Source organism: Hyla sarda (assembly GCF_029499605.1).
Source record: "Hyla sarda isolate aHylSar1 chromosome 1 unlocalized genomic scaffold, aHylSar1.hap1 SUPER_1_unloc_7, whole genome shotgun sequence".
NCBI classification, from domain to species: domain Eukaryota; kingdom Metazoa; phylum Chordata; class Amphibia; order Anura; family Hylidae; genus Hyla; species Hyla sarda.
The window spans coordinates 727651-745569 of record NW_026607593.1 but is presented as its reverse complement, the minus strand read 5'-3'; the positions used below and the strand labels follow the sequence as shown (position 1 = coordinate 745569).

At 44.4% G+C, this 17919-nt stretch overlaps 1 protein-coding gene across 1 annotated transcript in view; it reads left to right on the top strand.

The window, feature by feature from the left end:
- Positions 1–17919, top strand: part of LOC130298278 (uncharacterized) — a 91228-nt gene that overhangs the window by 39150 nt on the left and 34159 nt on the right. The window contains 4 exon segments of the mRNA XM_056551208.1: positions 748–900; positions 5334–5676; positions 6954–7947; positions 14228–14274. Coding sequence (XP_056407183.1) covers positions 748–900; positions 5334–5676; positions 6954–7947; positions 14228–14274 — 1537 coding nt within the window.

Genomic DNA, 17919 nt, shown 5'->3' with positions numbered 1-17919 from the left:
GGTGAAGGATTCTGGGAGTGATGTCACATGACCTCATTCTTATCTATGTAATAAAAGATGGATATGACTGGAGAGGTGAGGGATTCTGGGAGTGATGTCACATGACCTCATTCTTATTATGTAATAACAGATGGATATGACTGGAGAGGTGAGGGATTCTGGGAGTGATGTCACATGACCTCATTCTTATCGATGTAATAACAGATGGATATGACTGGAGAGGTGAGGGATTCTAGGAGTGATGTCACATGACCTCATTCTTATCTATGTAATAACAGATGGATATGACTGGAGAGGTGAGGGATTCTGGGAGTGATGTCACATGACCTCATTCTTATCGATGTAATAACAGATGGATATGACTGGAGAGGTGAGGGATTCTGGGAGTGATGTCACATGACCTCATTCTTATCTATGTAATAACAGATGGATATGACTGGAGAGGTGAGGGGTTCTGGGAGTGATGTCACATGACCTCATTCTTATCTATGTAATAACAGATGGATATGACTGGAGAGGTGAGGGATTCTGGGAGTGATGTCACATGACCTCATTCTTATCTATGTAATAACAGAAGGATATGACTGGAGAGGTGAGGGATTCTGGGAGTGATGTCACATGACCTCATTCTTATCTATGTAATCACAGATGGATATGACTGGAGAGGTGAGGGATTCTGGGAGTGTATGTAGTGATGTTAATGTGTCTCTCCATACACAGGATTACACAGTAGTGAAGAAGTCCTCTAGTGGACGCTGTTGGGCCCCTGTGTGTGAAGGATGGGGAAGAACCCTGAGCCCAATCCCGGGGCCCCCACCTCACTCCCTGATACATGAGGAAATGGATGAAAAGAAGATCCTAGAACTCATCAACAAGATGATGGAGCTGCTGACTGGAGAGGTGACCCTGCTGGGAATGCTGGGACATTATACAGTAATGGAGGGGTCTGGTGATGACTGGAGAGGTGACACTGCTGGGACATTATACAGTAATGGAGGGGTCTGGTGATGACTGGAGAGGTGACACTGCTGGGAATGCTGGGACATTATACAGTAATGGAGGGGTCTGGTGATGACTGGAGAGGTGACACTGCTGGGACATTATACAGTAATGGAGGGGTCTGGTGATGACTGGAGAGGTGACACTGCTGGGACATTATACAGTAATGGAGGGGTCTGGTGATGACTGGAGAGGTGACACTGCTGGGAATGCTGGGACATTATACAGTAATGGAGGGGTCTGGTGATGACTGGAGAGGTGACACTGCTGGGACATTATACAGTAATGGAGGGGTCTGGTGATGACTGGAGAGGTGACACTGCTGGGACATTATACAGTAATGGAGGGGTCTGGTGATGACTGGAGAGGTGACACTGCTGGGACATTATACAGTAATGGAGGGGTCTGGTGATGACTGGAGAGGTGACACTGCTGGGACATTATACAGTAATGGAGGGGTCTGGTGATGACTGGAGAGGTGACACTGCTGGGACATTATACAGTAATGGAGGGGTCTGGTGATGACTGGAGAGGTGACACTGCTGGGAATGCTGGGACATTATACAGTAATGGATTGGTCTGGTGATGACTGGAGAGGTGACACTGCTGAGACATTATACAGTAATGGAGGGGTCTGGTGATGACTGGAGAGGTGACACTGCTGGGACATTATATAGTAATGGAGGGGTCTGGTGATGACTGGAGAGGTGACACTGCTGGGACATTATACAGTAATGGAGGGGTCTGGTGATGACTGGAGAGGTGACACTGCTGGGACATTATATAGTAATGGAGGGGTCTGGTGATGACTGGAGAGGTGACACTGCTGGGACATTATACAGTAATGGAGGGGTCTGGTGATGACTGGAGAGGTGACACTGCTGGGACATTATACAGTAATGGAGGGGTCTGGTGATGACTGGAGAGGTGACACTGCTGGGACATTATACAGTAATGGAGGGGTCTGGTGATGACTGGAGAGGTGACACTGCTGGGACATTATACAGTAATGGAGGGGTCTGGCGATGACTGGAGAGGTGACACTGCTGGGACATTATACAGTAATGGAGGGGTCTGGTGATGACTGGAGAGGTGACACTGCTAGGACATTATACAGTAATGGAGGGGTCTGGTGATGACTGGAGAGGTGACACTGCTGGGACATTATACAGTAATGGAGGGGTCTGGTGATGACTGGAGAGGTGACACTGCTGGACATTATACAGTAATGGAGGGGTCTGGTGATGACTGGAGAGGTGACACTGCTGGGACATTATACAGTAATGGAGGGGTCTGGTGATGACTGGAGAGGTGACACTGCTGGGAATGCTGGGACATTATACAGTAATGGAGGGGTCTGGTGATGACTGGAGAGGTGACACTGCTGAGACATTATACAGTAATGGAGGGGTCTGGTGATGACTGGAGAGGTGACACTGCTGGGACATTATATAGTAATGGAGGGGTCTGGTGATGACTGGAGAGGTGACACTGCTGGGACATTATACAGTAATGGAGGGGTCTGGCGATGACTGGAGAGGTGACACTGCTGGGACATTATACAGTAATGGAGGGGTCTGGTGATGACTGGAGAGGTGACACTGCTAGGACATTATACAGTAATGGAGGGGTCTGGTGATGACTGGAGAGGTGACACTGCTGGGACATTATACAGTAATGGAGGGGTCTGGTGATGACTGGAGAGGTGACACTGCTGGACATTATACAGTAATGGAGGGGTCTGGTGATGACTGGAGAGGTGACACTGCTGGGACATTATACAGTAATGGAGGGGTCTGGTGATGACTGGAGAGGTGACACTGCTGGGAATGCTGGGACATTATACAGTAATGGAGGGGTCTGGTGATGACTGGAGAGGTGACACTGCTGGGACATTATACAGTAATGGAGGGGTCTGGTGATGACTGGAAAGGTGACCCTGCTGGGACATTATATAATAATGGAGGGGTCTGGTGATGACTGGAGAGGTGACACTGCTGGGAATGCTGGGACATTATACAGTAATGAAGGGGTCTGGTGATGACTGGAGAGGTGACACTGCTGGGACATTATACAGTAATGGAGGGGTCTGGTGATGACTGGAGAGGTGACACTGCTGGGACATTATACAGTAATGGAGGGGTCTGGTGATGACTGGAGAGGTGACACTGCTGGGACATTATACAGTAATGGAGGGGTCTGGTGATGACTGGAGAGGTGACACTGCTGGGACATTATACAGTAATGGAGGGGTCTGGTGATGACTGGAGAGGTGACACTGCTGGGACATTATACAGTAATGGAGGGGTCTGGTGATGACTGGAGAGGTGACACTGCTGGGACATTATACAGTAATGGAGGGGTCTGGTGATGACTGGAGAGGTGACACTGCTGGGACATTATACAGTAATGGAGGGGTCTGGGGATGACTGGAGAGGTGACACTGCTGGGAATGCTGGGACATTATACAGTAATGGAGGGGTCTGGTGATGACTGGAGAGGTGACACTGCTGGGACATTATACAGTATTGGAGGGGTCTGGTGATGACTGGAGAGGTGACACTGCTGGGACATTATACAGTAATGGAGGGGTCTGGTGATGACTGGAGAGGTGACACTGCTGGGACATTATACAGTAATGGAGGGGTCTGGTGATGACTGGAGAGGTGACACTGCTGGGACATTATACAGTAATGGAGGGGTCTGGGGATGACTGGAGAGGTGACACTGCTGGGACATTGTACAGTAATGGAGGGGTCTGGTGATGACTGGAGAGGTGACACTGCTGGGACATTATACAGTAATGGAGGGGTCTGGTGATGACTGGAGAGGTGACACTGCTGGGAATGCTGGGACATTATACAGTAATGGAGGGGTCTGGTGATGACTGGAGAGGTGACACTGCTGGGACATTATACAGTATTGGAGGGGTCTGGTGATGACTGGAGAGGTGACACTGCTGGGACATTATACAGTAATGGAGGGGTCTGGTGATGACTGGAGAGGTGACACTGCTGGGACATTATACAGTAATGGAGGGGTCTGGTGATGACTGGAGAGGGGACACTGCTGGGACATTATACAGTAATGGAGGGGTCTGGTGATGACTGGAGAGGTGACACTGCTGGGACATTATACAGTAATGGAGGGGTCTGGTGATGACTGGAGAGGTGACACTGCTGGGAATGCTGGGACATTATACAGTAATGGAGGGGTCTGGTGATGACTGGAGAGGTGACACTGCTGGGACATTATACAGGAATGGAGGGGTCTGGTGATGACTGGAGAGGTGACACTGCTGGGACATTATACAGTAATGGAGGGGTCTGGTGATGACTGGAGAAGTGACACTGCTGGGACATTATATAGTAATGGAGGGGTCTGGTGATGACTGGAGAGGTGACACTGCTGGGACATTATATAGTAATGGAGGGGTCTGGTGATGACTGGAGAGGTGACACTGCTGGGAATGCTGGGACATTATACAGTAATGGAGGGGTCTGGTGCTGACTGGAGAGGTGACCCTGCTGGGACATTATACAGTAATGGAGGGGTCTGGTGATGACTGGAGAGGTGACACTGCTGGGAATGCTTGGACATTATACAGTAATGGAGGGGTCTGGTGATGACTGGAGAGGTGACACTGCTGGGAATGCTGGGACATTATACAGTAATGGAGGGGTCTGGTGATGACTGGAGAGGTAACACTGCTGGGACATTATACAGTAATGGAGGGGTCTGGTGATGACTGGAGAGGTGACACTGCTGGGACATTATACAGTAATGGAGGGGTCTGGTGATGACTGGAGAGGTGACACTGCTGGGAATGCTGGGACATTATACAGTAACACCACTGGAGGGGTTGTGGTGATGACTGTATCATTGTGTGTCAGGTTCCTATAAGGTGTCAGGACGTGGCGGTCTATTTCTCCATGGAGGAGTGGGAGTATGTAGAATGACACAAGGATCAGTACAAGGATCAGGTCATGATGGAGGATCAGCAGCTCCTCACATCACCAGGTAATAGACATGACTATATACACACGTCCTCTCATTATTTGTATGTAAAGAATAAATTCAGTCTCTGTATGTGTTCCCTACAGTCAGATCCAGTAAGAGAACAGCACCAGAGAGGTGTCCCCGTCCTCTTCTTCCACAGGATGATCAGGTAGATGGAGATATTCCCTATGATCTGTAGAAGGGCTGTGAAGCTCTTGTGGTCAGTCCCCTCACCCTCCATGACTCCTCATCTCCTGCTCATCTATAAAATCCCACGTGACTTCTCCTACTGTCTGATGACGTTTACAATATTTCTTCCAAATCTTATGAATTAGGGTGAAGATCCGAACAATATTAATGTTCCAGAGTCAGATGTGAGCGGTGATGAGCAGTATAAGGAGGACATTCCTACAGGGAAAGAAAATGCTACAGACGTAAAGGAAGAAAAAGAGACAGATGTGAGCGGTGATGAGCAGTATAAGGAGGACATTCCTACAGGGAAAGAAAATGCTACAGACATAAAGGAAGAAGAAGAGACAGATGTGAGCGGTGATGAGCAGTATAAGGAGGAGATTCCTACAGGGAAAGAAAATGTTATAGACGTAAAGGAAGAAGAAGAGACAGATGTGAGCAGTGATGAGCAGTATAAGGAGGACATTCCTACAAGTAACCTCTCCGGTGAGTATTACCTACTAAATGCAGAGAAGAGTCATGGCCGGGTGCACGAAGTACTAGGGTGGGGGGGAGGGTGATTGGGCCTCTAAACATGAGAAATGCCCAGCAAAACAGTTTAAATCCTGCAGCCATTAGTGAATGCGCCATTCAAAAGGTTAAATGAAAACCAGCACCTGATTGGTCTTCCATGTCGGTCTTTACCCTCAGATCTCTAGCTCTGCCCATACTTCCTCACCCGACCCATGATGTAAACGTATGTTTTCGGTCGTGAACGAGTTAAAGGGGTACTCCGGTGGAAAACTTTTTTTTTTTTTTTTTTAAATCAACTGGTACCAGAAAGTTATACAGATTTGTAAATAATTTCTATTAAAAACTCTTCCAGTACTTATTAGCTGCTGAATACTACAGAGGAAATTCTTTTCTTTTTGGAACACAGTGCTCTCTGCTGACATCACGACCACAGTGCTCTCTGCTGACACCTCTGTTCATTTTAGGAACTGTCCAGAGCAGGATATGTTTTCTATGGGGATTTTCTCCTACACTGGACAGTTCTTAAAATGGACAGAGATGTCAGCAGAGAGCACTGTGGTCATGATGTCAGCAGAGAGCTCTGTGTTCCAAAAAGAAAAGAATTTCCTCTGTAGTATTCAGCAGCTAATAAGTACTGGAAGGATTACGATTTTTTTATTGAAGTAATTTACAAATCTGTTTAACTTTCTGGCACCAGTTGATATAATAAAAAAGTTTTTCACCTGAGTACCCCTTTAAGGGAGGACCCTGTAGTAGCATTTCAAGAAGAATCATAATTTATTAGGGAAAGGTGAAGGGTCGGGTGTTTATTACCTCAAAACATTGAGAATATTAGAGATTGAACAATACCCCGAACCCCTTATAATGTAAAAACAACAATTTCCGCCTCCTAATTTCCCTGTAAACACGAGTGCGATGTCCTGTAATCGAGAATGAATCCCAGCACATCCATCACTTCAAAAATTACAGCGCAACGTGTCAACGTTTGTTCTTTTTGGTGTTTGTGATGTAGTGTGATGTTTTTATTTCCACAAAATTTCGTGGCGCAACAAGTTTTTACTATGTCCCCCGTTATTTTCGATTCCACTTTTGTTGCCGATGATTTTACATGGTGCGTGTATCTTTACTGACCACAGGTTTAGATACATTGTATATAGTGACCGGGGGGAGACTTTCTGGATACATTGTATATTGTGACTGGGGGGGGGGGGAGGAAGTGTAAATAATATAATCTGTGTTATTCTCTGCAGATTCTTGTACCAGGAGATCAGAGGAGAATCTTATATCTTCAGATTATAAAGCAGATGATGATATCACACAAGATACATATGAAGAACATTCCATTATCCCAGATACACCCTCAGCCCTTCACAGCCAAGATCTGTCATCTCATCCTTATATACAGGTCCTGTCTTCTCAGTCATCACAGGATGTTCAGCAAAATAAAAGTCACAGAAGGGGTGTTGGACATCAACGAGCTCATACAGGAAAGAAACCATATTCATGCTCAGAATGTGGGAAATGTTTTACCCAAAAATCTAATCTTGTTAGACATAAGAGAAATCACACAGGGGAGAAACCATTTTCATGTCCAGAATGTGGAAAGTGTTTTACCCATAAATCAAATCTTGTTAAACATAAGAAAATTCACACAGGAGAGAAGCCCTTTTCATGTTTAGCATGTGGTAAATGTTTTACTCAGCAATCACATGTTGTTGTACATCAGAAAACTCACACAGGAGAAAAGCCATTTTCATGTTCAGAATGTGAGAAATCTTTTGCTTGCAAATCACATCTTGTTCAGCATCAAAAAAATCACACAGGAGAGAAGCCAATTCCATGTTCAGAATGTGGAAAATGCTTTACTTGGAAATCAGATCTTGTTAAACATCAGAGAACTCACACAGGGGAGAAGCCATTTCCGTGTCCAGAATGTGGAAAATGCTTTACTCGGAAATCGGATATTGTTAAACATCAGAAAATTCACACAGGGGTGAAGCCGTATTCATGTTCAGAATGTGGCAAATGTTTTACTCAAAATTATCATCTTGCTGAACATCAGAGAACTCACACAGGAGAGAAGCCATTTCCGTGTTCAGAATGTGGAAAATGCTTTACCTGGAAATCGGATCTTGTTAAACATCAGAAAACTCACACAGGGGAGAAGCCATATTCATGTTCAGAATGTGGGAAATGTTTTACTCGGAAAGCAACTCTTATACACCAAAGAGCTCACACTGGAAAGTAACCTTCCAACTTGTCAAATAGTACAAATACTACGACCATTGCAGTCAGATTCACAAGAAAGAGTAATAAACTAATATTGAAAAAGTATGAGTGTTCCCAAAAAATACTCAACCAAGTACTAGAATATTGTACCCTAATGTATATATACACCCTGTTCCAAATTATTATGAACATTTTTATTTAAGTGTCTCAAAGATTAAATATTTAGTTTTTCAGTGTAACTTATAGATACATTGGCCGGCGTTTATCATTCTAGATGTGAGGCTAGGTTTCCACTTGGTTCTTTTTGTACACCTAAAAAAACGCCAGAAAAACTGCAGCAGGTTTTTCCTTAGTTTTGGCAATTTTTCTGGTGTTTTTCCTGGTGTGTGGAAACAGCCAAATTTGTACCCTGTTGCAGTTTTTTCACTGTCTTCTGGGTACTACTCTATGGGTCGGATGCTGAGTGTAAAGAGATGAGGAAGGATGTATAACGTCACTACTCACCTCCCCCGCCGTATAGTATACAGGGGGGCATAGTGTACCCGTATATACTATACAGGAGCCGGGAATCCTGTCACCAGACTGACTCCCTACTCCTATAGTCCCTTTGTGCGGAATACAGAATATACAGCTATCTACAGATAGCTGTATATAGTGTATACAGAACAGGAGATCCACTTACCCTCCTCGCTCCCTGTCCCCGTCGGGTTTGTGTAGCTCCGCCCTATTGATGACATCATTAGGGGGCAGTGCTACAGACGGGAGTTAGACTAGTAAGCCTCTGTTCACATTGTCCGTTTTGTATAATGTGAACAGACCCTTCTGGCAGTGTCTTTCCAGATAAGGAGACTCCAACTGTTACTAAACTACAACTCCCAGCATGCCCAGGAGCATGCTGGGAGTTGTAGTTTTGCAACAATTGGAGGCTCCCTGTTTGGGAAGACATTGCAATATGGGCGCTCTACCGAGCGGACAGCAACTAAAATGTACTAACCAATATTTTGTTTTTTCTCGTTTCAGATCCATGTATGCAGAAGATTATGGCGGATTCGATGGATTACGACGGACAAACAGTTTTTTTTTTATAAAAAAAAAATGGTTAACGAGGGCTGTGGGGGAGTGTTTTTTTTAAAATAAAGTCATTTTTCCAATGTATTGTGTTTTTTTTATTTTATTTTTGTTGAATTTTCAGGCTTAGTAATGGAGGCTGTCTAATAGACGGAATCCATTACTAAGCCGGGGCTTAGCCCCAAAAACAGCTAACGCTAACCCCCAATTATTACCCCGGTAGCCACCGCCACAGGGGTGTTGGGAAGAGCCGGTACCAACAGGCCTGGAGCTTCAAAAATGGCGCTCCTGGGCCTAAGTGGTAACAGGCTGGCGTTATTTAGGCTGGGGAGGGCCACTAACAATGGTCCTCGCCCACCCTGGTAATGTCAGGCTGTTGCTGTTTGGTTGCTATTGTGCTGAGAATGAAAATATGGGGAACCCTATGAATTTTTTTTTATTTATGGAAGAAAAAAAAAAAACGCATAGGGTTTTCTGCATATTCAGTATCAGCCAGATACCAACAAAGCAGCAACAGCCTGACGTTACCAGGGTGGGTGAGGACCATTGTAACTGGCCCTCCCCAGCCGAAATGCCTGTTACCGCCTAGGCCCAGGAGCGCCATCTTTGATGCTCTGGGCCTGTTGGTACTGGCTCTACCCGGCACCCCTGTGGCGATGGGTACTGGGGTAATAATTGGGGGTTAGTGCTAGCTGTTTTTGGGGCTAAAGCTAAGCCCTGGCTTAGTAATGGAGTCCGTCAATAAGACCGGCTTCCACTGCTAAGTCTGAAAATTCAATTTAAAAAAAACCACAACACATTGGAAAAATAATTTTATTTTAAAAAACACTCCCCCACAGCCCTCGTTAACCATTTTATTAAAATAAAAAAAATACAGTTCATCTGTCGTAATCCATTGAATCCGCAGTAATCCTCTGCATACACGGATCTGAAAGGAGAAGAAAAGAAAACACAAAAAAATGGGTTAGGACATTTTTTGCGCTCTCCGCAGGGGAGAGCACCCATGATGCAGTGTCTTCCCAAATAGGGAACTTCCAATTGGTGCAAAACTACAACTCCCAGCATGCCCAGACAGCCTTTGGCTGTCTGGGCATGCTGGGAGTTGTAGTTTAGCAACAGCTGGAGTCTCCCTATCTGGTAAGACACTGGCAGAAAGGTCTGTTCACATTATACAAAACGGACAATGTGAACAGAGCCCAGCCTGGATCCCGTCTGTAGCTCCGCCCTTAATGACGTCATCACTAGGGGGCGGAGCTACACGGACCCGCGGGGACTTGAGGGAGGTAAGGGGATTTCTTCATTTTCTGTATACACTATATACAGCTATCTATAGATAGCTGTATATACTGTATACAACCCAAAGGGTTAACCTACACTGTCCAGCAGTGTAAGTTAACTCTTTCCTTGCCGGGCTTGCGCATAGTGCACAGCTCAGCAAGGGGTTAAGTGAGCCAGCAATGTGTATACTGTATACACATTGCAGGCTCACTGTAAGTTCTTGCTGGGAGTAGATATACGATGTATACTGTATACACATTGCAGGCTCACTGTAAGTTCTTGCTGGGCAGTAGATATACCATGTATACCTACAGCTCAGCGTCAGCTGTTCTCCCGGCTCTGTAGCCTTGAGAACAGCTGATCCCGACATTCACATCAGGAGGATCGCAGCGGGTGTCAGGAGGAGTGACATCCGCTGTAATCTGTCCCTTACTGCAGGTACTACTACTCCCAACATGGAGCACACTCTGCTGGGAGCTGTAGTACCTGCAGTAATAGACAGATCGCAGCTAGTGTAACTTCTGACACCCGCTCCGATCGTCCTGTATAATGTATGGATGCGGCGGCCGCTCTCCTATGGTCCCCTGTAGAGATGAGCGAACTTACAGTAAATTCGATTCGTCACGAACATCTCGGCTCGGCAGTTGATGACTTATCCTGCATAAATTAGTTCAGCTTTCAGGAGTTCCGGTGGGCTGGAAAAGGTGGATACAGTCCTAGGAAAGAGTCTCCTAGGACTGTATCCACCTTTTCCAGCCCACCGGAACTCCTGAAAGCTGAACTAATTTATGCAGGATAAGTCATCAACTGCCGAGCCGAGAAGTTCATGACGAATCAAATTTACTGTAAGTTCGCTCATCTCTAGTCCCCTGCACTGACGTATATATACACATTTTCATATTTCCTGCAGAGTTGTGAGTGGCTGGAACCATCTGACCAATCACAGCTCTGTTGGAAATATGAATACGTGTATATATACGGCAGTGCAAGGGACCATAGAAGAGCGGCCGCATCTATACATTATACAGGAGGATCGCAACGGGCGAACTGTCAATTAGTACAGGTAACTACTACTCCCATCATGGAACAGTGTGTTCTATGCTGGGAGTAGTATTACTACCTAAACAATGGGAAAATAAATATTTTTATTATTGTCGGCTACATTTTTAGTGCCCTACCCGCCCACATAAATTGATCCCTGTTTAAAAATTAATTAAAATTTTGTTATAAAAAAGATAAGTTTCGTTAAATACAATTTTTTCCATCACTACTGTATCTTTTTTATCATAATTTTTTAATGGCACCCTACGAAATTTTTATAAAAAAAGGTATCTATGGGAGGAAAACGCCAAGATTTTCCCGAAAAAACGTCTCGACAAAAGGACGTTTTTTTAAAAACTGCCAAGGAGCCCAAAAACGCCAAAAGGATTAAAAAAACGCCAAACTGAAAAACGCCAAGTGGATATGGCATTTTGCAGTTCTCTATTGACTTGCAGCTAAGGCGGCTTTCACACTATAAAATTCATCCGTTTTAAAGATCCTTTTGATGTTCCGTTAAGAAAACCCTGAAAATCGGCCATTAAACGTCCGTTAGAAAATCCCATTATAGTCTATGGGGCTTTTACATTATCCGTTTTAATCCGTTATTAATAACAGAGGTTATTTTGTGATGGAAGATAGTAACGAGAGAAATGGTGCATGTGCTGTTTCTTCCGTTCATTCTCCCGTCACAAAATAACGTCCGTCATTAATAACGGATTAAAACGGATAATGTAAAAACCACATAGACTATGATGAGATTTTCTAACGGACGTTTAATGGCCGATTTTCAGGGTTTTCTTAACGGAACATCAAACGGATCTTAAAAAATGGATGAATTTTATAGTGTGAAAGCAGCCTAACATCTGGCCGCAGCGTTTTTTCACAATGGGCAGAATGGGCGTTTTTATTGGTGTTTTTGTAAAAAAAAAAAAACCAGGTGGAAACCTAGCCTCACTCTTAGATTTTTCCGTGTACGGGGCTGTATGAGGGTAATCTTTGTGCAGTCAAGTTTTTATCGGTACCACTTTTGTTTTCATGTTTTTTTAAAAAAAATTTTATTCATTTTTCTGGTTTATGAAGTGACCAAAAATCAATATTTTTTTTATGTTTACACCACCGTCCGGCAATACCAAATATGTTTACTTTTTTTGTTTACATTATTTTATTTAAAAAGGCGTGGTGATTCATATTTTTTATACAAGGATGAAGTTGGTTTTGAATAATTAACTGATGATTTTAAGGGGTTACACGCCATTGTCCACTGACCTGAGGGTTTAAATATGCAGAGTAAGGGCCCCTCCATAATACCCAACTGTATCCAGCCTGGCCCAAACTGTGGATTGGCATGAAAACAGGTGCCAACCTTGCCAACTACTTACATGTTATGTTGTTTGAATAAGTAACTTGTGTTTTCAAAGGTTTAAAGGAAAACTGTCAGCTTGCTCCCCCCGCACTAACCAGCAGTACCATCCCTCCGCCTCTCCCTCTTCATTATAAAGGGTGGAGAAGAGCGGGAGGGGAGGAATAGTGATGAGCTTGGCGGCGCTGCGGCCGGCGGCGGTGACGTCAGACTGCCAGTTAACGCTGCCTGTGCCAGTTATCACTCAATTAGCATATAGGGAAAAACAAAGATATTGGCCAAACGGTGGGGCGGATCAGCCAGTACTGCTGGTTAGTGCAGGGGGAGCAAGCTGACAGTTTTCCTTTAAATGACTTTTAGCTCCTGATCTCACACGACCAATACACAGAGAGGGGCCCCGCATCAAAATCAATAGAGTCCAGCCGGGACCAAACCTGTTCTGGCACCTGTTTTAATGCCAATCCACTGTTTGGGCCAGGCTGGATACAGTTGGGTATTATGGAAGGGCCCTTACTCTCTATATTTCCACCCTTAGGTTGGTGGCCCAATCGCGTTTAACCCTTTGAAATCATCAGTTACTTATTAATAATACACCTAAGCAACTGGCAAGGTTGGTATCTGTTTTCTTGCCAATCCACATTTTGGGCCAGGCTGGAAACAGTTGGATATTATCGAGGGGCCCTTCCTGTATATTTCCACCCTCAGGTTAGTGGCCCAAAGGCATTTAACTCCTTACCCTGACGGTCGCAGGGTGTACAGGTATGCCCTTACATCCTGATACTTAAAGACACAGGGCAGAGGTATCTCGGAAAGATTCTCAAATTGCAGGAGCATGGTGACCCCCAATCTTTGGAGGAAGCAGCAAGGAACCTAGTGGCTGGAATAAAAAAACGCTTCCCCCTAAGAACATACCAGGAGAGCGGGACGGAAGCATAAGATATCCACTGCGGTCCCAGCTCTCGACCAAGTCAATCTGTGATTAAAGGGGTACTCCGCCCCTAGACATCTTATCCCCTATCCAAAGAATAGGGAATATGATGTCTGATCACAGGGGTACCGCGGCTGGGGACCCTGCTGCACCAGGCGTTCGTTTGGAGTGTCTGGTGTAGTGCTAGAGGCTCATGACGTCACGGCGGCACTCTACTCATGAGGTCTCGACCACACCCCCTTAATGGAAGTCTATGGGAGGGGGCGTGACAGCCATCACATCCCCTTCCATAGACTTACATTGAAGGGGCAGAGCCTTGACGTCACAAACGGGGCGAGACCGTGATATCACCAGCCACCACCCTGCATCGCCAGTCAAGTTTGCTCCGTGCACCAGATGTCTGGGGTGCCACAGCCGAGATCGCAGGGGTCCACAGCTGCGGGACCCCCGTAATCAGACGTCTTATCCCCTATCCTTTGGATAGGGGATAAGATGTCTAGGGGCAGAGTACCCCTTTAACTTATCCAGTTATATCTTGTCTGATGCCCAGATCTCTTTGTTGAGTAGAGGTCTTAATTATGTTCCCTCTTGTAATTTTAATATATTTGCTACAATATTAGCTGTGAACAGATAAGCAAGGAACGTGAATTTGTGCAGACACTTTGCGGTACGCGATAAGGACTCTAGAGAAATGACCTTGCAAGTATTGGGCACTTCTGTTTCTATGTGTGTGCCCATAATCTCTGAACATGGTATATGTGTAGATTTTTTCGAGCAATGCAATCAATGTAATACACTGTGGTTCTATGCATTACAACAAGAAGCTTTGGATTATTGTGACATTGGTAAAATATCTTTCACGCTTCCAATCGGGGATTGTATCCTGTTGCTTCTCGGCCAGTAGCGCTGGATAGATACCATGAATTGGGGGAGAGAGACTTAGTAAAACTAAATGGAAAAGTTTCCAAAGAAAATCTACAAACTAACTTGACAAGGGAGGAGATTCAAGATTTAGTAGCGCTATGTGATAACCCCAATCTAACGGATCAGGGGGGGGGGGGGGGGGGGGGATCAGTGGTACTGCTAAATTCAGAGTCATATAAGAAATGAAATGTAGAAATACTAAAGGATCGATCCACCTATGTCAAGTTAGACAGTAATCCTACATAAAATGTGTAAAATACTGGAGGAGGCTGCAGAACGGGTCTTCTAAATAACTGAAAGAATTTTTGTATGTGGAGACGCCTGTAACCCGGGTCTTCTATTCTCTCCTAAATGTACATAAAGGGGTATTTCCCCCTCCCATGTGACCTATAGTGACTGGTGTTGGTGCACTAGGGGGGAGATTGCTTGGACAATTACCTCCAGCCTTTAGTACACGTTACACCCACCATCAGGGACACCAAACACGTTTTGGAGATGATGCATCAGATGACAAGTGAGGAGGGTCATTCATGGGCTACATGTGACGTAACGTCTTTATATCCATCTATTCCCAGCAAAGAGCCTGAAAGCCTTAGCGAGACATCTGGATATATATATATACAGCCGATACTCCCCTGACCTGAAGAGAAAATAATTTCTTTATGTATAATGAAGTTTTTTCTTCAGGTCAGGGGAGCTGCCATGGGGGCGAAATACTCCCCTTGATATTCTAATATCTACATGATATGTTGGGTGGAACAATACATCTCTGCTCCTAGTGACCCCAATGCCAATAGTATAAAATGGAAAGGTCGTTACATTGATGACTTGGTACTCATCGAAGGATACAGAGGAATCATTGATGAGCTTTGTTAGTCTAAACTTTAAAGGGGTACTCGGTGCCAGAAAGTTAATCAAATTTGTTAATTACTTCTATTTAAAAATCTCAATCCTTCCAGTACTTTGCTGCTGTATGCTCCACAGGAAGTTGTGTAGTTCTTTCCAGTCTGACAACAGTGCTCTCTGCTGACACCTCTGTCCATGTCAGGAACTGTCCAGAGCAGGAGAGGTTTGCTATGGGGATTTGCTCTGGCTCTGAACAGTTCCTAACATGAACAGAGGTGTCAGCAGAGAGCACTTTGATAAGCACAGCTGATAAGTACTGGAAGGATTAAGATTTTTTTTTTTTTTATAACAAAGATTTTGAAATAGAAGTAATTTACAAATCTGTTTAACTTTCTGGCACCGGTTGATTTAAAAAATAATTTTAAAAAAATCAAGCAAAGACATAACTTAAAAAAATTTTTTTTTTCTTTCAGACAAGGACGATAAAATCCAGGCCTCACCCTACAGTAAAGAGATAACAGGGAATATCACCTCACAAGCCTCTTCCTGCATCCAATACATGTAATATAAATATCCCATATGGGGAGTGGGTGACACTCAGGCCAAATTGGTCGGAAACAGAAACATTTATAGGGAATCTATATCGCTGCATTCAAGGTTAAAAAAGAGAAGTTATAATGAATCAAAGGCATTAATTTCCTGCACAGAAAAGTAACCGATCAAATGTTAATATGAAGACAAATAAACCGTCCCCAGATTTATTACTCCCTATAGTCGGCAGCTTTTTTGCCATAAAGAAGATTATGAGAAAATATCGACCTATTTTAGAGCCGGACTCCGTTTTGAAGGGATTTTCTTTGAATCAGCTGTAAGCAGTAGCCAAACGGGGCCCCTCTCTGGGTTCTAAGGTTTCACCAAGTATTTTTGTAGATCCCAGAAAGAAAAAAACGCAACCAACTTGGCTAAAGGGGTACTCTGCCCCAAGACATGTCTGATCGCGGGGTCCAGGTGCTGGGGACCCCAGACATCCGGTGCATGGAGCGAACTTCGCTCCGTGTCGGATGACTGGCGATGCGGGCGGAGGTTGTAACGTCAAGGTCACGCCCTGCTCGCGATGTCGCAGTCACGCCCCCTGAATGCAAGTCTATGGACTTGCATTGAGGGGGTGTGGCTGTGATCTTACGAATGGGGCGTGACCGTGACGTCATGAGCCTCCGACGCTCTAAACGAACGCCGGGTGTAGCAGGGAGATTGCCTGGGTCCAAAGTGCCGGGACCCCAGAGATCAGACATCTTAACCCCTATCCTTTGGATATGGGAAGAGATGTCTATGGGCAGAGAACCCCTTTAAATTTCCTGGGTAGCTGGAAATGTGCACAGTCAGTGCATTACGTGCGGCCATATACGAGTGTCAGATAGATTTTACTCTTTTAGTGAAGAAATGACATTAATGTTGATACTATGAATGTTCTATATTTATCCACATGAACCACCTGTCACTTACAATACGTAGGCTGCACTTCTAATGCACTAAACAGTAGGATCAGGAGGCAAATCTCTCATACAAAAGGGTCTCAATTTAATGTGTCCTCCATATTCAGACATTTTAGGGATGTACATAAAGGGGTGACGACATCTTTGGAAATTATGGGTATAAATAAAGTCCACGGACATCCTAGGGGAGGGGATACCAGACGGACGCTCCTGAATCGAGAGTCATTTTGGATTTTCAAATTGGACACTCGGCAACTGCGACGTATGAATATAAGGCAAGGAGTGTTACACGTCTTTTTTCCGCTCCCTTTAGAGTCTGTGGTAATTAAATTTTTAACTATGTATAACTAAATTTATGTTACATAATTCTACATATTTTATATAAACTTTTTCTGAGGGTGATATTACAGGTTATATTGTGTATTTCAATGGTGTCTTTCCATGTTCTTCATTTTTCTTCTTATTTGTACTATGAGCAGTTCCCTTCCCGTTTGGCCATTTCAGATTTTACCAGTGAAATTCAGGGTGATCATGTGACTTGTAACTTTTAATATGAAAGCAGAGTTATTTGAATGTTTTGTATGCCATGATTAAGGACCTAGTGTAGGTACGAAACGTGTCGGCTGTGTATGTTCTGTTTATCCATGACCCAATAAAGTTCTACAATTTTTAATACAAGCCTGGTGCTGTACGATACTCTTGTTGTACCTAAAGGAGGAGTGCGGGGGCCACAAAATGGGCCCTATAGAAGGAGGGACTGAGGAGAATTCCATATCCACATGAGGAGGAATATAAAGGGGAGGATGAGAAAAAGAAGAGTGAACGAGCTCTAATAATTCAGACGAAGGAAAAGCTTTATAATAAGTGTGTAAATCCGGAAACACAAAACCGCCGTCTAATGTCTTCAGGGTGAGCGTCTATACGGGACACGTGGTCTCTTCTGAATCATAACAAAATTACTAAATAACCATCGGATAGAAGAAAAATAACAATTCCGTACTATGATAGGGACAGACTGTAAAAATATAAAATATTATTGGTAAATATAA